Consider the following 24,182-nt stretch of genomic DNA (forward strand, 5'->3'; position numbering starts at 1 on the left):
GTGATTAGAGAGCTTCAGGTAAAGGAACCCTTAGGAAGCAGTGATCACAATATGATTGAGTTCAGCTTGAAATCTGATAGGGAGAAAGTAAAGTCTGATATAGTAGTATTTCAGTGGACTAAAGGAAATTACAACGGTATGAGAAGAGGAGCTGGCCAAGGTAAATTTAAAGGTAATGCTGACAGGGATGACAGCAGAGCAGTAATGGCTTAAGTTTATGGGAAAAATGAGGAAGATGCTAGATAGATGTATTCCAAAAATTAAGAAATACTCAAATGGCAAAATAGTACAACCATGGCAGACAACGGAAGGCAAAGCTAATACAGAAGCACAAGAGAGGGAATGCAACAAAGCAAAAATTAGTGGGAAGATGGAGGATTGTAAAGCTTTTAAAAATCTACAGAAAACAACTAAAAGAATCATCAGGAGAGAAAAGATGAAATATGAAAGCAAGCTAGCAAACAATGTCAAGTTGGTTAGAAAAAGCTTTTTCAAGTACATAGAAAATAAAACAGAGATGAAAGGGTATATATAGCACCGCTAGAAAATGAGGCAGGAGAAATAATAACAGGGACAAGGAGATGGCAGAAGAACTAAATGAGTATTTTGCATCAGTCTTCACTGTAGAAGACACTAACAGTGTGTCAGGTGTTGAAGGGTGTGAGTGAAGAGATGTGAGTGCAATTACTGTTACAAGGGAGAGAGTGCTCAAAGAGCTGAAAGACCTGGAGTTACATAAATCTGCTGGACCAGATAAACTGCACCTTTGGGTTTTGAAAGAGGTAGTAGTTGAGATTGTGGAAGCATTAGTAACAATCTTTCAAAAATCATTGTTCTGGTGGACTGGAAAATTGCAAACGTCACACCACTCTTCAAGGAAAGAGGGAGGCAGCAGAAAAGAAATAATAGACCAGTTAGCCTGACCTCAGGTGTTGAGAAAATGTTGCAGTCAATTGCTAAGGATGAGGCTATGGAGTAGTTGGTGACACAGGACAAGATAGGGCAAAGTCATCATGGTTTTCTTAAGGAAAAATCTAGCCTGACAAACCTTTTGGTATTCGTTGAGGAGATTACAAGTAGGACAGATAAAAGGGATGAAGTGTATGTTGTATATTACGATTTTCAGAAGGCATTTGACAAGGTGCCACACATGAGGCTTCTTACCAAGATAAGAGCCCATGGTATTACAGGAAAGTTACTAGCATAGCGAAAGCATTGGCCGACTGTTAGGAGGCTGTGGGTAGGAAACAAAGAATCATTTTCTGGTTGGCTGCCAGTGACTAGTGGTGTTCTGCAGGGGTTGGTATTGAGACTGATTCCTTTTATACTGGAATCCAGTAATTTAGATGATGGAATGGATGGCTTTGTTACCAAGTTTGCAGATGATATGAACACTGGTGGAAGGGCAAGTAGTGTTGAGGAAACAAGCAGGTTGCAGAAGGAATTGGACAGATTAGGAGAATGGGCAAAAAAGTGGCAAATGAAATATAATGTTGGAAAATGCATGGTCATGCACTTTAATAGTAGAAATAAGTGTGCAGACTATTTTCCAAATGGGGAGAAAATCCAAAAATCTGAGATGCAAGGGGACTTGGGAGTCCATGTGCAGAACACCTGAAAGGTTAACTTCCAGGCTGAGTCCGTGATGAGGAAGGCAAATGCAATGTTAGTATTCATTTCAAGAGGTCTACAATACAAGAGCAGGGATGTAAAGCTGAGGCTTTACAAGGCACTGGTGAGGCATCATCTTGAGTATTGTGAACAGATTTGGGCTGCTTATCTAAGAAAATATGTGCTGGCACTTAATAGGGTTCTGAGGAAGTTCACAGGGATGATTTTGGAAATGAAAGGTTCATCATATGAGGAATGTTTGATGGATCTGAGCCTGTACTCACTGGAATTTAGAAGGTTGAGAGGCTATCTCATTGATGCCTTTCAAATGTTGAAAGGCCTCAAGAGAGTAGATGTGGAAAGGATGTTTCCCATGGTGGAGGAGTCTATGAGAAGAGGGCATAGCTTTAGGATAGAAGGGGATCCATTTAAAACAGTAATGTGGAGAGTGTGATGAATTTCTGAAATTTGTTACCACAGGCAATTGTGGAGGCCAGGTCATTGGATGTACTTAAGGTGGACATTGAAAGGTTCATGATTGGCCATGGCATCAAAGGTTATGGGAGAAGGCCGGGGAGTGGGGCTGAGGAGGGGAAAAAAATGATTAGCCATGATTGAACGGTGGAGCAAACTTGATGGGCCAAATGGCCTAATTGTGCTCCTATGTCTTATGGACTATAGTCAACTTTATGGATGACACCAAAAACTGATGTTACTGGAGACAGTGCACAATTCTATCAAATAACACAATGGGATGTGGATCAGTTATAGATATGGGCAGAGAAGTGGCAGATGGAATTTAATCCAGTCAAGTGTGATGTTTTGCATTTTGGAAAGTTAAATGGAAGTATGCAGGTAATGGTACTTTGGGGTCCAGGTCATGCAAGTGGATAAAATGGGAAAGAAGAAGTAAAGAATGATTGCTTTTATTGGTAGGGGTGTTGAGTATAAGAGTAAGGAAATAATGCTGAGGCTAGATGAAACCACAGTTCAACAATACTTGGAAGATTGTGTAGACATCTGGTCACCCCATTATAGGAAGTATGTGGAGAATGTGGAAAAAAATGCTTAAGTGGTTTGCCAGGACTAAAGGGTATAACCTTCTCTTGGGTTGTTCTCTTTAAAATGTCATAGGCATAGGGAGATACAATATAGGTTTTTAAAATTATCAGAGCACAAGTAGGGTAGGAAGATAGAATCTTCTCCCCAAGTTAAAATATCAAACAGTAAAGAACATCATTAGATGGTGGTGGGGGGGGGGGGGGGTTGTTGTGGAAAGTTAAAGGTGATGTGGGAGGTAAGTTTTATTTTAACACATACAGAGGTAGGTGCCTTGAATGGGTTGCCAGGATTAATCATGGTATCAGGCAGTTTGGTGGAGTTTAAAAGCTTTTTAGATAGATTCATGATTAAAAAGGGAATGGAGAGATATAGATGAAAAACATTTACTATTAATTGACATCAAGATTGGCACAACATTGTGTGCTGAATGGCCTATAGTGTTCTATTTTCTGTAAAGACTCTCATGCCTCCCTGGCATTTATTACTGCAGTCAGTTGGCACTTGGGGAACATCAGCAGCTTCCATTTTTATCAGAACCATCAAACATCAAAATGCCCAAGACACAGCACAGGAGTATTATCAAAAAAAAATAACTGCTAAAGCAACACGCAAAATGGTGGAGGTACTCAACAGGTCAGGCAGCATCTATGGAGGGAAATGGACAGTCAAAGTTTTGTATCAAAACCCTTCATCAGGATGATAAGTAAATGAGGCAATATTAGGTCAGGTGGGGAAAAAAGCCTGCTTAAGTGGTTTGACCATAAGGAGAATAGAATGGTGCAGAATCTCACAACTCAGGCAGCATCAATGGAAATGAATAAAAAGTTAACATTTTGGGTGAGACCCTTCCTCAGGACTTTGGGCCTGAAACATCAACTGTTTATTCTTTTCCATAGATGCTGCCTGACCTTCTGAGTCCCTCCAGTATTTTGTGTGTGTTGCTTTGGATTTCCAGTATGTGCAGAATCTCTTGGGCTTATAGTAGAGAACCAGGACAGGCAGTTTCAGAATTTAATGCCTTAGCAGTTAAAGACACAGCAACTAATGGTGGATTAAATTCAGAGATACTGAAAAGATGAAGATGATAGGACTGGTGAAGAATATAGAGATAGAAAGGAATAAAACTAGTGGCAGCAGGATCTAGATTTGAAATAACAAAAAAGTAAGCACCAAGATTCTTACTGAACATTAAACTACATACAACTGTAGAATATTACAATTTGAAGAGAAACATAATCCAAGTCAAAAACGTAACAAATCTATGTAAAAAAAATAGAGCAGCAAACTTCCTCAAGCAACTAATAGAATAACCAGATAATTTTATTTAGTATTAGTTGAGAGAGATATATTGGCTATGGCACAACATGGAGCTCCCCATCTGTTTATTGACAGAGTACTATGGGATCTTCTACAATTTGATGTCTTATCCAAAAAATGTAAGCTTCAAAAAGATATCTTTTCGGCACTTCTGTACTGGACCACCAACCTAGGATTCTGAGCATAAACCACTGGAGTAGGAATTGAATTAACAACGTCTGAAATCAGAGGCAAGACAGCTAACTTCAGAGCAGAGAAGGATATCACTTAGTCCATGGTGTCGGTGCTGGGGGTTTGAAAGAGCTATTCAGTTATGTGCACTTTCTTGCTCTTTTATCATGTGTGTGCAACATTTGTTTATATTCCTCTCCACCATTCAGGTGATACTTCACCTGTGAGTGTGCCGGTGTCATCTATTGTATCCAGTGCTCCTGGTGTGGTCGCTTCTACATTGGTGAAACCCAATGTAATTTGGTGAGCATTTTGTCAAGTACCATTACTCTGTCCATTGCAAAGCTACCCAACAGCTACTCATTTTATTTTGACTTCCCATTCCCATTCAGATATATCTGTCAATGGCATCCTCTATTGTCATGTTGAGGCCACACTCAGGTTGGAAGAGCATCTGTGTAGACTCCAGCTTGGTGATATGAGCATCAATTTCTCTAATTTCCAGTTATTCCCCCCCCCCACTGTTTTTTTTTTTCCTTTCCCCATTCTGGCTCTCCCTGTCACCACATCTTTTCTCCTTACAATCATCTCTTTCTTGATCTTTCTTCCACAGTCCACTGTCCCCTCCTATTATATTGCTTCTTCTTCAGCCCCTTACCTCTTTCACCTATCACCCTCCAGCTTCTTACTTCATCCACCCTCCTCCTTCTTATGTGGCTTCACCTATTAGCTGCCAGTTGTACTTCTTTTCCTACCCTCAGCTTCCTATTCTGGTTTCTGTCTCTTTCCTTTCTAGTCCTGATGAAGGGTCTCAACCGGAAATATCGATTACTTATTTCCTCCACAGATGCACCCAATTTGCCGAGTTCCTCCATCATTTTGTGTGGGTCACTCTTTATTTTCCTCTTTATGCTTGTATCCTTTCCATTCTGAAACCCTCCATGATCATCCTTTCAAAAAGCACATTCCAGATCATTCACTATCTAACCTTCTTTTCTGGAAACTTTATTTACCTTCTGGAACTTCTACCAAGAAAACGGAATTTTGCTCCTCCACACTGAAAATTTTAAGCCTTGTACAAATGTCAAGTCCTGTCATGTACAAGTAGCTGACTCCTAAAATGGTCTCTGGGAAACAAGCCATCACAGATCATCAATAAATAATGTTGTTTCTTTTCTTTTACATGCACTGTCATATACACTCCCTGACAATGCATATTATATTATAGATGTAACAAAATTTGAGCAGCCTTAACCTGAGCTGCATAATTTAAATTGTTATTGATCGGATTAACTACAGAAAACTGTGGATGCCCACTTGAAAATCAGTTCCAGTCTACTCTGACAGCTCATGTAGAGCTGACATCATCAGCTCTATCAGCTGATATTTGCTTCAAAAAGTTTAGCCGAGGAGACCATTCCAGGAGCAAGATGGGAAAGAAACTTTTGAAAACTTAAGACTTTAATGAACATATATTTTTAATGAATTTGGTTTAAATATTCCAAATTCACTGTAAAGTATGAGGAAGGAAGATGTACTGCTAAAGTTGGGCTTTTGCTATGTAATACCACCAATTCAAATAATAAACTTTCCAATGCTATTAATAACAAGGATTAAGTGCAAGCTCAAATCTGACATCAATAATCAAAAGGATACTGATTACATTAAATGAATACATTCTGAGGAAATATCTCATTAATATAACAGCACCTCGGGTGAATTTAAATATTTAATACTGTTGTTAACAAAAAAACATTAACAAGAAAAGATTATCAGTTATATTAGCCAATCACAACATTGATATTACTTTATTATAAACTAAAATAAAATGCTTATGTACAATATTTACACAATTTTTCAATAAGTTTAATACCTATTATGATAACCACTACATGAGATGTCAGGGGCAAGTTTTTTATGCAGAGAGTGGTGAGTGTGTGGAATGGGCTGCCAGCAGTGGTGGTGGAGGCAGAAACGATAGGGTCTTTTAAGAGATTCCTGGATGGCTACATGGAGCTTAGAAAAATAGGGGGCTATGGGTAAAGCCTAGGTAGTTCTAAGGTAGGGACATGTTCAGCACAGTTTTGTGAGCCGAAGGGCCTGTATTGTGCTGTAGGTTTTCTATGTTTCTATATAAAATAACTACTAAAGGAATTTCAAGATAAAGCATTTTCTACTTACCTGCCTGCTTCAAACGTAAACCATGTGGGGTCCCGTCCATATCGCCTAAGGGCACTAAGAGGCCAAGAGACCAGCTTTAGTCTCGGGTTATGGATGTCCCAAAGACAGATGTTCTCGTATGTTATTTGTAATGTGCATTCTCCGTGCACGTCCAGATTAGGAGAGGGCATCAAATATACATTGAACCTTTCTGAAAAAATAAACCAGATAATTTAGCGTCACTTTCTTTTCTCTGATGCATATGAATGCATTCTATACCATTTTTGTTGATTTCTCTGAAAGTTGGAAAATGCAGAACTGATAGACTGGTCCACAGAAGCTAAAAGCTCATATTTTATCAGAAGCTATGAAATTGAATCAGTTGTAAAATGCTATTAAACCCAACGTGTTTTATATTCTTAAAGGACATTGCACACAAAATATAATTTTTTGAGACAGGAATATTAATTAATGCATTCAAGGCAATTTATGAGTTCCGACTTTGAGATTATTTACAATGAATTCTATCTTTTGTGAAACATTATAGTCGCACTTCTTACATGGCTATTTAAAATGGAAAGCAACAATGTTATTCAAAAATACATAATTTTATTTGTATATTTATTAGTTTATTTTGTGATTGAGTGGGCTAGATCCATCATTAGTATTCCAAACACAACTTCTAAAATTCAATTAGCCTGATAATGCTGTCTCTTTCTTTCTCCATATCTAATAAAGATCAATTAAAGTTTCAGAGAGAAGAATATTGGATGGCAGTACAACCATCTGTAACATTGCCTTCTATTCTAACAACACTTGTTGACTAGGAAATTTCATACATGTCCTTGGAATCTAACATTGGCTGACACAACACACATTTCAGTGACTTAATTAACTACACACTTAATATTTTTCACACTAGATTTTTATTTCTTCAGTCAATTTTCAAATATGATTCCTGCTCTTTATTTCTGTTCCAGGCAAAAAAAACTCTTCCACTTCATCTTACTTTAAGTACCTGTATAAAATTTTCTCTTATTAACTTTAAAGGAAGGAAGAGCCCATGGTAAGCAACCTTCTCTTATATCTGGGGTACAATTGCATCTTCGTACACCCTAATAATTAAATATTCTTTTTGTGTGGAAAGGTCAAAGATGCATTCAATATTCTAGATATGATCTCAAGATCATTCATATTTTAAAAAAATGATTTACAAGCTGCATCCTAGATTTTGCATCTCAGCAATCATTTCAGTATTTCAGCAACTGGAAACTGTTCATGATTTACATCGTGGCCCCTCTCCAGCACCTCAGGAATATTTCTGTACTGAATATAACCTATCAGTCTTCCCTTTTGTCAATCCTTTATAGTCTTACACACAGTGGTCACTTCAGTAGTTACCTCCTGTACCTAATAAAGTGGCCACTAAGTGTATGCTCATAGCCTTCTGTTGCAGTAGCCAATCCACTACAAGGTTCAACATATATGTTCTGACCTGTAGAGCTGCCGTTTGTTTTGTATTATCAACACTTCCTGTATGTAAGCTGCATTTATATCATTTCCTGTGCGAGTTAATTTGAATTTCAACTTGAAGCATGGGTAATTGAAGGTAACAGACACTGCTGGACATAGTGAAGTTGGATTCATCCTTTGCAAGGCAAAGCTGACTCCCAAACCAGACAACACCTCACTTCTCCTTAGACATTATCACGAGCAAGTATGTCATCAAGGACATTTTCAAAGTGAAAACAGTTAAGGACTGTGTTGCAAACCCACTTTCAAGAGTAGTCTCTGTGAATATCCTTCTTTACCAAAGATTTATTGAGACAGTCATTTGACATTTAGTTTCAGTAGTTAAGTTTGACATCCTATGGATGCCACGTAGGGAACGTTCTTGCCTCTAGAGCATAGTTGGGTTTGTAAGAAAATAATTTCCTGTACATAGGCTGTTTTTTATATCACTTCCTGTGCAGGTTAATTTGGATTTTGTTCTAAAGCACACAGTGGAAAGATCTATCTCTGTGCTCTTGAAACAGCAATACCTTTTCACTCTACTGTCTTTGCAGTGTGTATATCAAAGTTATGCAAAGTTAAGCACCTTCTCTAAAATCACCCAAGATGGAAGCTTTCTTTAGGGTATTAAATGAGATCTTTCTTGTGAAAAGATATTGCTGTTTCAAGAGCAAATAAAGAGTGAGTGGAGATGGATGTCTTTGCACTGGGTATTTAAGGTTGAAATCCAAATTAACCTGCACAGGAAGTGATATAAAAAACAGTTTACGTACAGGGAGTGATCTTCATACAAAATGAAATGCACCTCTAAAGGCCCGGACACTCCCTGCCTGAATGTCAAACTTAACCACTCTGACTAAAAGTGAAATGATCATTTCATTAAGTCTTTGGCAAAAGAATGATAGTTTCAGAGACTGGTCTTGAAATAGTCCTACTGCAAGGTCTTTAATTGTTTTCACTTTAAAACTGCCATCCTTGATGATGTTCCTCATGGAGATCAGCAGTCAACATGCTGAAAGCACCACTAGACATGTTAGTGAAATCTAATCTCAAACTGCATAAGGTCGCACTCAATAGTGCCGAGTTTATACAATGTTTCCCATCTGACTATCTGGCTAAAAGTCTACAGAATCTTGAGTTTTGACAAGACCTCCCTCCTATGCAGCGTAGTATGGACCTTGGATGGGACCTCCTTATGCAGGGAATGCTCCCAAGTCAAATCCTTCTCTAAAATATGTCCAACCAGTGTCTTCTTGCTTTCTAGAAGGACTTCCTGATCAAAAACTAAAAGCATATATGATTTTAGACAATCAAAGCAATGTGTCATTGGCAAAATAATCATTCTTTGATATACTCAGTATTCAAAGTTCTGTTTCCCCAGAGACTTTAAAGACATGTTCTGGTTCATCAGAAGTTGCCGGTAGAAGAGCTAATGGATTTGTTGTGGAGTCATTGGGGGGGGGGGGCAGGTCTGCCTACCCTTCTCAAACCTCATTGAGTGCTATCATATTCCCCAAAACAGGGATAAAATCCCAACTGTATCAGGACACCATCTTCTGTAAACTCTAGAGAATGTTGTGCATGAAAATCGCAGGAGATCAGCAGTTTCTTCCAGTTTTTTTCCTTAGGCTACGTTCACACTACACCAGATAAATCCATAACCAAAGCTTTTTCTCTTTGTTTTTACCCTTCGTCCACACTAAAATGGTGCTTTCATCCCCAAAAACCGGAGTTTTTCAGAAACGCTCTCCAAAGTGTGTATTTTTGGAAATGCCAGATTGGCTGGATCAGTGTGGACAGGGTAACCGGAGAAATCTGAAAACACTGTCAGACGGCAGCGCACTATTTCATTGTTTTCTTGAACGCAACCTAACAATTTCAGAACAGATGGCAATGGAACTGACGCCAGCAGAGTTAGAAATGTACTCACCAGATACTTTGACCCGTAACTTACTGAATAAATAAGTATACTCACTTTGCCCGGTTTTCCCGGTCCTTGCTCGTATGAAGGTGGTTTACCTATTTATGCAAGTACTTCTCTGACAATAGATGTGTAACAGCCTAATGTAACATTGTATGGAAATACAAGATAACACTGATGCAGACATGTTTTATACAATTAACAAGGTACTTTATTAATGCAACAGAGTTAGTCAGTTTTTCAATGTTTGTCGTCAGCCAGGTCAATCTGTCCGTGAACTCCCTGTTGGTTGCCTCCGTATGCTCCAGTATTTGTTTTCTTTTACTTTTAAGATCTCCTGTGCAAAAGCCAACAGCTGTCCGTCATTTTAAGTTTTTCTAGTCTATAATTACACAAACGCACACTTTTATAGTGAGATTCAACACCAAACATGTCGCTTGTTTTTGGTAGGTGTGTCCTGCGCATGTGCAGGAGGAGGGGATTCGCCAAAATCTCCATTTCAATGTGGATAGAGATATTTTTTTAAAAACATAGTGTGGACGCCTATCATTTTTACGCGAAACAGTATTCAAAATTATCTGATCTAGTGTGAACGTAGCCTAAGACGGTGCTGGTGAGAAACGGCAATGCCATAATGGTAGCAAACAAATCTACTAACGACTCTATTAATCACATCTTTTGCGGACAAAGATCACTGCACTCAGTAGCCTCTAACTTCCCTTTCGGAATTGTGCTTTTGAACTGCCTGTATGACCTAGCATTTTATAACCATATAACCATATAACAATCACAGCACGGAAACAGGCCATTCCGGCCCTCCTAGTCCGTGCCGAACTCTTAATCTCACCTAGTCCCACCTACCCGCACTCAGCCCACAACCCTCCACTCCTTTCCTATCCATATACCTATCCAATTTTACCTTAAATGACACAACTGAACTGGCCTCTACTACTTCTACAGGAAGCTCATTCCACACAGCTATCACTCTCTGAGTAAAGAAATACCCCCTCGTGTTTCCCTTAAACTTTTGCCCCCTAACTCTCAAATCATGTCCTCTCGTTTGAATCTCCCCTACTCTCAATGGAAACAGCCTATTCACGTCAACTCTATCTATCCCTCTCAACATTTTAAATACCTCGATCAAATCCCCCCTCAACCTTCTACGCTCCAATGAATAGAGACCTAACTTGTTCAACCTTTCTCTGTAACTTAAGTGCTGAAACCCAGGTAACATCCTAGTAAATCGTCTCTGCACTCTCTCTAATTTATTGATATCTTTCCTATAATTCGGTGACCAGAACTGTACACAATATTCCAAATTTGGCCTTACCAATGTCTTGTACAATTTTAACATTACATCCCAACTTCTGTACTCAATGCTCTGATTTATAAAGGCCAGCGTTCCAAAAGCCTTCTTCACCACCCTATCTACATGAGACTCCACCTTCAGGGAACTATGCACTGTTATTCCTAGATCTCTCTGTTCCACTGCATTCCTCAATGCCCTACCATTTACCCTGTATGTTCTATTTGGATTATTCCTGCCAAAATGTAGAACCTCACACTTCTCAGCATTAAACTCCATCTGCCAACGTTCAGCCCATTCTTCTAACCGGCATAAATCTCCCTGCAAGCTTTGAAAACCCACCTCATTATCCACAACACCTCCTACCTTAGTATCATCAGCATACTTACTAATCCAATTTACCACCCCATCATCCAGATCATTTATGTATATTACAAACAACATTGGGCCCAAAACAGATCCCTGAGGCACCCCGCTAGTCACCGGCCTCCATCCCGATAAACAATTATCCACCACTACTCTCTGGCATCTCCCATCTAGCCACTGTTGAATCCATTTTATTACTCCAGCATTAATACCTAACGACTGAACCTTCTTAACTAACCTTCCATGTGGAACTTTGTCAAAGGCCTTGCTGAAGTCCATATAGACTACATCCACTGCCTTACCCTCGTCAACATTCCTCGTAACTACTTCAAAAAATTCAATAAGGTTTGTCAAACATGACCTTCCACGCACAAATCCATGCTGGCTACTCCTAATCAGATCCTGTCTATCCAGATAATTATAAATACTATCTCTAAGAATACTTTCCATTGATTTACCCACCACTGATGTCAAACTGACAGGTCTATAATTGCCAGGCTTACTTCTAGAACCCTTTTTAAACAATGGAACCACATGAGCAATACGCCAATCCTCCGGCACAATCCCTGTTTCTAATGACATCTGAAAGATCTCCGTCAGAGCTCCTGCTATCTCTACACAAACTTCCCTCAAGGTCCTGGGGAATATCCGGTCAGGACCCGGAGATTTATCCACTTTTAAATTTCTTAAAAGCGCCAGTACTTCCACCTCTTTAATTGTCATAGGTTCCATAACTTCCTTACTTGTTTCCCACACCTTACACCATTCAATATCCTTCTCCTTAGTGAATACCGAAGAGAAGAAATCGTTCAAAATCTCTCCCATCTCCCTCGGCTCCACACATAGCTGACCACCCTGATTCTCTAAGGGACCAATTTTATCCCTCACTATCCTCTTGCTTTTAATATAACTGTAGAAGCCTTTCGGATTTACTTCCACCTTATTTGCCAAACCAAACTCGAAGTCTCAAAAATGCAGCAAGGTTTCGGCGTGGCGGGTACAGGCCAAATCCAAGCAGCAGGGCCCGGGTTCAAGTACAAACAAGGAGTCAATGTTGGTCATTACTGAGGTGAACTTGGTGCTGAATCAAAGTGGCAGGACCCAGGTTGAAAAGCAGGGAAAGTGCTGACATTTGGACGATTTACGTGCCTGGCCAGATTGAAAAGATCTGTTTGTCAGTGACAGAGGTGAAGGATAGGCCTGTGTTCAGACTGCTGCGCCTGGAGGTTTCCATGTCGTTGTACTGAACTGAGGCTGTGGCCTGCAAGTAATAGGTTCCTGGACTGGCTGCAGCAGTGAACTGGCTCATGGCTGTGGGCTCACTTTTGTAAACTTCAGTCCTGACTTTTATTTATTTACTTTTTATTGAATGCACTATTTGTTCTTTTTTTCACACACTGGGTACTGACATTTATTTTTAATGGGTTCTAATAGATTTTTTTTTGTTTTCTGGCTGCCTGTAAGAAGACAAATCTCAAGGTTGTATATAATATCCATATTTTGATAATAAAAGGACTTTGAACTTTGAGAACCTGAGATACTCAAATCACCCTGCCTGCAGCCAACAAATGTTCTACAGTCAAAGTCACTTAGATCACATTTCTTTCACATTCTGACATTTCGTCTGACCAACAACTGAACCTTTTGATGATGTTTGCATGCATTAATGCATTGAGATGCTGCTACATGGTTAGATGATTCACAAACACGATAAAATCTGCAGACACCGGAAATCCAAGCAACACACACAAAATGCTGGAGGAACTCAACAAGCCAGGCAGAATTGATGGAAAAGAGTAAATAGTCAATGTTTCAGGTCAAGATCCTTCATCAGAACTGGAGAAAAACTGGTGAGATATCAGAGTAAGAAGTTGGGGGGGGGGGGTGGGGAGGAAGAAGTACAATTTTGTAGGTAGTAGGTGAAACTGGAAGAGGGGAAGGGATGAAGTAAAGAGCTGGGAGGTCAATTGGAGATAGAGATAAAAGGGCTAGAAAAGGGGGAATCTGATAAGAGAGGAGAGAAGGCTATGGAAGAAAGGGAAGAGGGAGGAGCACCAGAGGGAGGTAATGGATAGGCAAGGAGATGAAGTGAGAGAAGGAAATGGGAATGGAAAATGGTGAAAGGGAGGGAGACAATGACTGTAAGTTTGGGAAATCGATGTTCATACCATCAAGATGGAGGCAACCCAGATGAAACATAAAGTGTTGCTTCTCCAACCTGAGTGTGGCCTCTTTGCAGCAGTAGACGAGACCATGGACTGACATGTTGGAATAGGAAGTAGAATTAAAATGAGTGGCCACTGGGAGATCCCGTTTTTTTCCCCAGTGGATGGAGTGTAGTTGTTCGGCGAACTGGTCTCCTGATTTATGTCGGGTCATACTGAAGGCTTCACCAAGCAATTATGCTCCATTTACCAGATCAGTAGGTGGGATAAATGGACAAGGGAGTTGTTTAGGGAGCAGTCCTTGTGGAAAACGGAAAGTGGAGGGGGGTGGGAAAGATATGTTTGGTGGTGCGATACCATTGGTGATACTAGAAGTTACAGAGATTTAGATATTTAGGTGCTGAACACAGAGGCTGGTGCGATTGTAGTTGAGGGCAAGAAGAACCGCATCCAAGGTGTGGTGCAGTTGGATGGATTGAGGGCAGAAATTCGCAAAAGGGAAGTGATATGGGTGAGGGCAGTATTCATGGTGGAGGAAGGAAAGCTGCTTTCTTTGAAGAATTAGGACATCTAGTTCTGGATCCCTCATCCACTTGTTCCTCCCCACTGATCTTCCTCCTGTACTTACCCTTGCAAGCAGAACAAGTGCCACACCTGCCCCAACCCCTCCTCCCTCAGTACCATTCAGGGCCTCAAGCAGTCCCCCAGGTGAGGTGACACTTCACCTATGAGTCTTTTGGGATCATTTAGTGTATTTGATGCTCCCAGTTTGGCCTGGCATAGATTAGCAGATCACTTCGCCAAGCGCCTACACTCCGTTGGCCAGAAAAGGCAGAATCTCCTGGTAGCCACTCATTTTAATTCTATTTCCCATTCCAATATGTCAGTCCATGATGTCCTCTACTGCCATGATGAGGCCACATGCATTTTAGTGGAGCACTACCTCATATTCCATCTGGGTAACTTCCAATCTGATGGCATTGATTTCTTGAACTTTCAGTACTTGCCCCACCCTTCAACATCCCCTATTCCCATTTCCGTCTCCCACCTTATCTCCTTACCTACCCATCACCTCCCTCTAGTACTCCTCACCCTCTTCTTCCATGGCCTTCTGTCTTCTCCAATCAGATTCCCCTTCTCCAGCCCTTTATCCCTTTCACCAATTTTTCTTTCTCTGACTTCTCATCTTTTTTCTCCAGTCCTGATGAAGGGTCTCAGCCTGAAACATCAACTGTTTACTCTTTTCTATAGATGCCTCCTGGCCTGCTGTGTTCCTCCAGCATTTTGTGTGATTTGTTGATTAATGAGCAGTTATACACGTGTACCTAATAATGTGGCTACTGAGTGTATGTTCATGGACTTTTGCTGCTGTAGTCCATCCAGTTCCGGGCCTGATATGTAATGCACTGATTCTATTCTGCACACCACTGTTGTAATGCGTGGGTATTTGAGTAACTATCACCTTCCTGTCAGCTTGAACCAGTCTGGCCATTCTGCTCTGACCTCTCTCATTAACAAGGCATTTTTGCCCACAGAACTGCTGCTCACTGGATTATTTTGTTTATCACACAAAAAATGCTCTGTAACTCTGTAAACTCTAAAGATGGTTGTGCATTAGAATCTTAGAAGATCAGCAGATTCTGAGTTCCTCAAACTAGCCCATCTGGCATCAACAACCATTCCATGGTCAAAGTTACTTAGATCACATTTTTCCCCATTCTTATGTTTGGGCTGAACAACAACTGAACCTCTGACCATGTCTGCATGCATTGAGTTGCTGCCTCATGTTTGGTTGATTAGATATTTATATTAATGAGCAGATGTACACCTGTCCTTAGTAAAGTGGCCACTGGGTGTATATTGCCATGTAAAATGATTCATCCACTACTTCAACATCCTCTGATGGAGTTTGTAGATTCTTTTGGATTTCTGCATCTTGGCATTGATTATTGCATTTAATATGATATATTCTTTAAATGTGGGCACAATTCCTTTTCCTAAATCACCACAAATGTTGTGATACTCTGCTGAAATTTGGCCAACAACTGCTTAACTGTGAAAATTATCCCTCATTGACTACTGGTTCATCCTGTAACTGCCATATTTAATATGTTGTGAATTGTCTTCTGGCACCATACAATATCTAGTAATAGACATCATCAGACAAAAATCCCATAAATTTATTGTATGCTTCCAAATCACCAAAATATGTTACTTCAAACTGTATAGAAATCTTACTATACATATGAGTTTGATGTTCTTCAGTCAGTTCCTTTATAAAAATGGAAGCAGATTTACAGGATTTAGTCTTTGTCCATTGAAAGCTATTTACAGCTACTCAAAATACTTGAGTATGGAAGAGATCAGAATAATTTAGCTTACCAGAGGTGTGTCTCAAAAATTTATGTCCTCTCATGTGATATTATAAATTTTCATTTATTTTCAACTCTAAACTGGGCCACAACTCAATATATTTGCTTATCTTTTTAAAAAAATAATAATCAAGAGAATTATTTTCTGATGCTGCATTTAAATAAATATAGCAATAGATTTACAATTTCATAAATGTATAAAATGTATAAAATTGTAGTAAATATTCTAACTACACTTGTTAAACTTTATAAATACTATTGGTTTCAAACTTGATTGATTGATTTAAACTGGATCAGCAAATTTGCAGATGTCACCAAGATTGAGGGTGTAGTGTACAGCCAGGAAGGCTATTAAAGTTTGCAGTGGGATCTGGACCAGCTGAAAAAATGGGCAGTAAAATGGCAGATGGAATTTAAAGCAGGATGCAGCCAAGTGTGAGGTGTTGCACTTAAGGAGGGCCAAATGCCATTTCAAAGATTATAGGTGTATGTCCTACACAGTAAGTACTGGACATTAAGGAATGCAGTAGAACAGAGGGATCTGGGAATACAAATACATAAATATTTGAAAGTGGTGTCACGGGTAGATAGGATCCAAAAGAAATCTTTTGGCACATTGATCTTCATAAATCAATGTATTGAGTACTGGAGTTGGGATGTTATGTTGAAATTATACAAAACTTCAGTTCCTAATTTGTCTAGTTTTGGTCATCTACTGACAGGAAAGACGTGAATAAGACTGAAGGAGTACAGAGAATATTTACAAGGATGTTGCTAGGACTTGAGGACCTGAGTTGTAGGGAAAGGTTGAATCGGTTAGGGCCTTATTCCCAGTAATTTAGAAGATCGAGGGGAGATTTGATAGAGGTATATAAAATTATGAGAGGTATAGATTGGGTAAATAGGGACAATGCAAGTAGACTTTTTCTACTGAGATTAGGTGAGACTGCAAATAGAGAGGTCATGGGTTAAGGGTGAAGGTTGAAATGTTTAAGGGGAACATGAGAGGGAACCGCTTCACTTAGAAAGTGGTGAGATTGGGGAATGAGCTGACAACACAAGTGGTGGATGTCGGGTCGATTTCAACATTTAAGAGAAATTTGGTTAGGTACATGGATGGAAGGGGTATAGAGAGCTATAGTCTGGGTGCAGGTCGATGGGACTAGGCAGATTAATGGTTTGACACAGACCAGATCAGCAGAATGGCCTGTTTCTGTACTATAGTGTTCTATGACTCTGTGACTCTAAAGTTTAAATTATATTTGAATCTGAGAAGTCATTTGAAGATGAGAGAGGCTCAATATGTTAATTAGCATTCTATAATTGAAATTTATGTTAAGTTAGTTAAAATTTAAAGTATTTTTTTAAGTATTAGAAATATTCCAAGCATTTTCTGACATATTTGTGAAAGTGAGAAAGAGAGAGCAGTAAGTAGACTGAGAGACAAAGGTTAATTTAAGATTCGATGAATTCTATTCCAAATTTTATAAAGCCATTCTACTAGCTTCTGGACCTAGATTGCCTACACCCAGTACTACTGCTTTGCAAATGCTTTCTTCTAATACTATCTGATACCAAGAAACTATCTCCAAATGAAACTTCATCTTTAACCATTCCCCTCTCCCCACACCACCTTCCATGTCCCTGTGTGATGAATTTTCATTGTCTAGGGCCAGGGTGTTTCTGTTAAGCTCAGCTTTCTAAACATAGCAGCCATGAGCTTCTAACAATCACAGAGAGGTTCTTCAGAAAGTCGAACTTCCAACTAATAAACTTTGTTCAGATTCCTGTTGTAAACAAGAATCAATCTAATAATCTTTGTTCAGCTTACTGTTGTAAACAAGAAGCAATCTTCAGTTCTTAATGTAAATAGCAAGCAATAATCAGTCTGAATTAAAAAAAAGTCAGCTTTGCAAACAAAGAGACTGTCTATAGGGCATGGACTGTTGGCCCACAGCATGAGACTGACTGCTCAAGAGATGCAGTGCAGGATAATAGGATTATATTAATTATCTGCATTAAATCTGACAACACTGGCTAATTTATTTAGTTCAAGGAAATTTGCAGACTAGACTGATACTACCACTTTGAATATCAAATAGCTGATTTATCAATAGTTGGGAGATTTTTGCATTCAGATGGTCATCTCTCACAGCATTAACATTGGATATCTGGGGACTTTGTTCCCAGAAGCTTTTAGACCATCTGTATGAAAAGGTATCTGAAGAAAAAAAAAAGTGAACTCCCCCAAGTAGCGAAAAAAAACTGCATAAATGTGTGACAGTAGTCAGGATTGTTAGGAAAGGTCAAGGAACAACAAGAAGACTGACAGAAAGATGGGGTGAACTAGACTGACTGATTGATTGATTTCTTCTATGAATGATTCATTCATCTGCAATTTGTTGGTACAGTCAGCCCTCATTATCTGCAAGTTCAGAATGCACGGATTCAACCAACCGTGAATCAGGGAAACCTGGAAGTTCTCTCTCCAGCACTTGTTGTTTGAGCATATACAGACTTTTTTACTTGTCATTATTCCATAAACCATACAGTATAACAACTATTTACATAGCATTTACATTGTATTAGGTATTATAAGTAAGTGAGAACAGGTACATCCGGTATTATTTAGCGTCAGTTAGTCAAACGTTTGTCTTAGTATATAGTATATATTTTACCTTTCTATGAATATAAAACACTTAAGAAACATATGTATTTCAATAATTAAACCATTGCGTTGCTTAGTAATAATTGTAGCTTTCATCAGGGCAGGGCCTTTCACATGCTCCATTATTTTCACTTTATCCTTTAAAATTGTTCCGATTGTTGACCGACTGTAGCCTAACGCTTTTTCAATGATCGATGACATTTCACCTCTTTCCGATCGCTTTATTATTTCCACTTTATCGTTTTCTGGAACAGAGACACTGTGGGCGGCCAGTCCCGAACCCCGCTGGGTCCTAAAGTCCACTGCACTAAGACAGGTTAAATAAGATTTGGAGCTCTGCCGGGTCCGAAGTCCACAGCACTGAGACAGGTTAAATAAGGGACTTGAACATCCACTTTTTTTGGTATCTGCGGGGGTTCCCGGAACCAACCCCCTGCAGATAAGGAGGGCCAACTGTATATCTTGTGTTCTGGAAATCTTTTGTGTTTTAGAAATCATTCGTAATCTCAAAATATTTTATAAGGTAGAAATACTCAGTGGGTTTTAGATGTGTTTTTAAGAATGTTTGCATTTATGTTATCACAGAAAATAAGAGAACTGCGTTTAAGCAATTTTGTTAACAGGAAGAATCTCCTCCTTGGTAGGGAGGGAGCACCCACTCAACTGGTGAGCACTGCCTGCCAGCTTTTTCTCCACCAATAGATCCTTAGGTTCTCCTAACAATGCCAAGCATCATTTGTTTTATCCTAGTGCTGTTATACTCAACAAATCACCAATCTAGATTCTTAATTCCTATATCATTTTCAACTTCTACTGGATGATTTGCTTTTGAGCTTCAGATAAATATGGTCAATGTCACCAGCAAATGATACCTACCTGTTTGCTCTCTTTGAACTCCAGCAGTCAGTAAATCAGGCTCTCCAAGAGTAATATCATTGACTCTGCTTCCCAGGCACTCTATACGTAGGAGTTTACACCATTCCTCTGCCTCAAGCTCTGTGAAAGCACACAAAATTAATGTGGTATTATTGCTGGAATATATCCTCTGCAGCTACGTCAGGAGGAACAACTTTTTACTATTCTGGAGGAACCTTGATGCATTTAATAGTTGACTCCAAAGTAGAGCTCAGTTATAGGAATTATATATGTACCAATGGTCAAGAAATGAACAAGTCAATTTAAGTCAAGTTCAGTTTATTGTAATTCATCCGTCCTCACATATATCACCAAATGAAACAACGTTCCTACAGACCAAGGTGCACAACACAGTACATATTGCTCATACACAGCAGATAAAGTAATATTGCCACAAATTGATTAACCAATAATAAGGAGTATTGCCACATGTTAAAAAGCAAACAGTGTAACATTACTGGCACTTCCTACATGATGAGACCTAGGAGGTTGTAGGGAGTTCAGTAGTCTTATGGATGGGTATAAAAGTTGTTTCCCAACCTAACAGTTCTTATCCTAGTACTACTGAACCTCCTGCCTGATGGTTCAACATCTGAACAATTTCACCATTATATTTTCCATATATTTAGCAGATTCATTATCACACTCCAAATACTTTTTACTTAATGATCCAGACTGATTGTAAGGTACATGTTTTCAAAGCAGTCTTGGTCTCTAAGGAAGTGCACTGGAGAGTATACATAATTGCAAATTATGTAGACTCAGGTGCAAAGAAATGAGAGATTTAACCCCTTGGAAGCATTAAACATGTGATGGATGTATTTCAAATGCTGACATCCATATCCATCCAAAATCAGAATGACCACTGATAATTTTGCACTAAGATGGGAGGTTTTTTTGGTTGTTTTTTCATATTTTCTGATAAAAATATATAATTCATATTTAATTTATGTTTCCCTATTGAATTTTGTTTATATGATGTTATGTATCTCTGATGCTGCTGCAAGTAATTTTTTTTTATTTTGCACCAGTGCATAAATGTACTTATGCATATGACAGTAAACCCAACTTTGACTTTGAATTTGCAAAACTGACCAAAATTGTGTGAAAAGTATGCAATGCACTCCAATTGACATGCTAAAATCGGATCTAGCTCTGCCCCATCTGTAGGTCTTTGCTGCAAGTTAGGAGGTGCTTCAGGAGCTCTGACCATGAAGACATAGTAGAACAGCTGAGAAGCTGAGGAAACTCAAAGAGTAAGAGGTGAATGCAGAGATCTCTGTGCTGAATGGCATTTCCCAAGCCACAGGCACATGTGACAAATTAGCCTGACAATTTGCATGCTGCATACAGCACCAATCTGATCATAGGGCCATGAATGTAGTGTGCTAGTCTCAGGTCAGTTTTTAATTTTTGTTTTAAAGTCTACAGTCAGTGAAAGGGTGATGCAGTCAATTATTTGCTATTAGGCTGACCAATGAAAAGTGAGATGGGAGGATACTATGTGCACAGGATCAATACAACAAACTAGATCCTTGAACTTCTGCTTCTCTCCCGAACCTTGCACAGTGTGCTTTGGTTTCTGCAGTGGGTTTACAATGGAAGTCATAGGCTTACTTTCCAAAGTCCCAGACTTGGTTTGTTTATTTGTTTCTTTCTTTCTTTCTTTATTGATTGATTGATTGATTGATTGATTGAGATACACCATGGAATAGGTCCTTCCAGCCCTTTAAGCCACACCACCAGCAATACCCTAATTTAATCCTAGCCTAATCACAGGACAACTTACAATGACCATTAACCTACCAATCAGCACATCTTTGGACTCTGGGAGGAAACCAAAGCACTTGGAGGAAGCCCACAGAGTCACAGCAAGAATGTACAAACTGTTAGCAGTGGAGAAATTGTGCTCCACATAAACTATAATATAATTCATTGAACATTTGATGGTAGGCAAATATTAGCTGTGCAAAGGCACATCAGGCATACAAGGTTTTGAGCCAATTTCCAAAATGTTACTAACTGACTCAAAAATGATTGCTAAAGCAATCCAGTATGTACAAAAATAATTGTGCACAAGAGTGCATAAAGAAATCTGCAAATGTTGACCAAATTTGATGTAAAACTCCATGCTTTCTATTGTGCTGGATTAATTTTGGTCACCTTTGAAGTGCAATCTAAACAAATATGAAATCAAATATAAAACTGAAAATATATGCAATGGAAAGAATTAAATGTTTAGTGTACAACCTACTCAGCTTACAATTAGTTTGAGGAAAGTATGTGACACCCACCTGATTCACATGCAAAGGTTTTTGAGGTATCGTCGCTGAAAATGATTAGTATTGCATGCCTCTTAGTGCCTTTAGGTATCCTTGTCACATTCTTTATATTGCTGAGGTCTGTTACCTGAAAGATCAAAATTTGTAGGTTCTGATCACTAATTGCTACTGAAAAGATATTTTCTTCATTTCTTTTTTTTTCTCCAGGCAATATATCCCAGAGACATTAAAAGCATTTTAAAAGCATTTGCAACAATTTCTGTTGGGGGGAACAAATCTGTTACATTTGGAAGCTAATAAATGCTTGCCTTAGGGAACCCTACTACTCAGAAATAGCTGTAATAGATGATTTAGAACAGAACAATCACACGCTGAATATATTAGTAATTTACACTACATCGATTCTATGTTGTAGCAGACAATAAATTGGAGATATCTACTTCATGTCATTTTATATCATCATTCATATGGGAATGGCAGATTTTCTCAAGTTAGAGCCTGCGGTGAGGTTATTATGAGAGTAATTTGTAAAATAGTAGACATAGTGGTGCAAAACTTTCTCAAACCTTTTTCTTAAAACTAAAAGACAGTAGAATAAGGCCATTTGGCTCATCAAGTCTGCTCCATCAGGGCTGATTTATTTTCCATCTCAACCCCATTCTCCTGCCTTCTCCCCATAACCTTTGACTCCCTGCTTAATTAAGAACCAATCAATCTCTGCCTGAAATATAGGCAATGAGTTGACCTCCACAGCCATTGGTGGCAATAAATTCCACAGTCACCACCTGATGGCTATAGATATCCCTTCTCACATCTACTCTAAAGGAACATCCTCGTATTCTGTGAGTTGTGTCTTTTTGTCTGAGACTCTCCCACTATTGGAAACATCCTCTCCACATTTATTGTATTGTCCACTCCATCCACTCTTTCGGTATTCAACAGGTTTTAATAATATCCTCACTCATTCTTCTAAACTCTAGCAAGTTCAGGTTCAGAGCCATCAATACTCCACATGCATTAGTTCTATCATTCCTAGGATCATTCTTATAAACCAAGGCACAAGGGAAAAATCGAATGCTGGCAGTGGTGAAATCCCTATTTTCCAAAATGCTGGAAGATGGAAGAAATACACAATTGAAAAATTACAGACTTCTTGGGTAAAGTAACACCAAGAAACCAAGACATTTTCTGTCCGGCAAAATCAATTATAAAAATTAAATTTCATATTCAAACTTGAAATGTCCAAGAATGCCTAATTCAAAGGCTAAATTGACAAGGTGATGAATGTTTTCTGGGCTTTCAGCAAACTGTGTTTTAGCCATAATTATGCAGAAGAGCCATTCTCTATAAAATACAAAAAGTTGGAAAACCCTCTTGAGCCCTCAGATTATGAGAATGGGTAAAGGAAAACTGATGGTTAGTATAAATGATGATACTGAGTAGCAGCAGATCTCATTGCTTATCGAGGCTATGAGGTCCTCATCACATGCCAGATAGCTGTCCTAAATTATTGTCATGTATTCTATTTTTAATCTTACTTCATAGAGGGATGATGCATTTCAAAATTACTGGAGTAGTTTTTCTTTGTATACAATAATCAACAGTGAGATGGGACACTATAGAATTGTACCATTAACAGTAAAATGAAAAAGGCCATGTAAAATCATGATATCTATCATAGCTGAATTTACTTACACATAAAAGTTCATACTAGAAAGAAGATGAAACATGTTCAAATAAGTTCTATGCCACATAACTTTCTTTTCTAGAAAAGTACACCAGACATTCAGAGTATGTTGGATACTTCATTTCCATTGAAAGCATGAATACTTAAACTCATTACACTCTTTAACTTCCACCGAAATACAATGTTGCCTTTGCTTAAGCTTGAATTTATGGTCCTCATTCAAGTGACGGCCTCATTAGTTTTCATTAGGAATTGAAGTATTTGACTTCAGCGCTTGATATAATTGCAACTTAGCCAATTTTCACTTTCAATCATGGTTTGCTGCCTACACAGCTACTCATTAACTCTGCTTCGATTTTGTTAGGCTTCGTATCACATGTAACACGCTCCACCGAAACAGTTCACACCAATGAGATATTACCTCCATTTTATCTACACCGACAACTCTAATTATAATAACTGAGCATGTGACCAATTATCAGTTAAACTAACTCTTTAGGTGATTCTGATATGGATGGTTTAAAATGTGGATAACGTATGTGAGGTTTTATTCCTGTCACATAGTGGATCATTAGGAAAAATCACTCCCAAAATTATTCTTCAAATACATTGAATGACCATTGGCATTCAGAATAACTGGTCAATTAGATGCGATATTCGTCTAGTG

At 38.8% G+C, this 24,182-nt stretch overlaps 1 protein-coding gene across 1 annotated transcript in view; it reads right to left on the reverse strand.

The window, feature by feature from the left end:
- The window catches only part of LOC140735187 (docking protein 5-like), a 515,728-nt gene that overhangs the window by 187,277 nt on the left and 304,269 nt on the right, over positions 1-24,182 (reverse strand). Inside the window, exons 4-6 of the mRNA XM_073059974.1 lie at positions 21,841-21,955; positions 19,508-19,627; positions 6,343-6,532 (exon numbers count right to left, since the gene is read on the reverse strand). Coding sequence (XP_072916075.1) covers positions 6,343-6,532; positions 19,508-19,627; positions 21,841-21,955 — 425 coding nt within the window. The remainder of the gene's footprint in view (positions 1-6,342; positions 6,533-19,507; positions 19,628-21,840; positions 21,956-24,182) is intronic.

The sequence above is a fragment of the Hemitrygon akajei genome, chromosome 11 (assembly GCF_048418815.1).
Source record: "Hemitrygon akajei chromosome 11, sHemAka1.3, whole genome shotgun sequence".
Lineage (NCBI taxonomy): Eukaryota > Metazoa > Chordata > Chondrichthyes > Myliobatiformes > Dasyatidae > Hemitrygon > Hemitrygon akajei.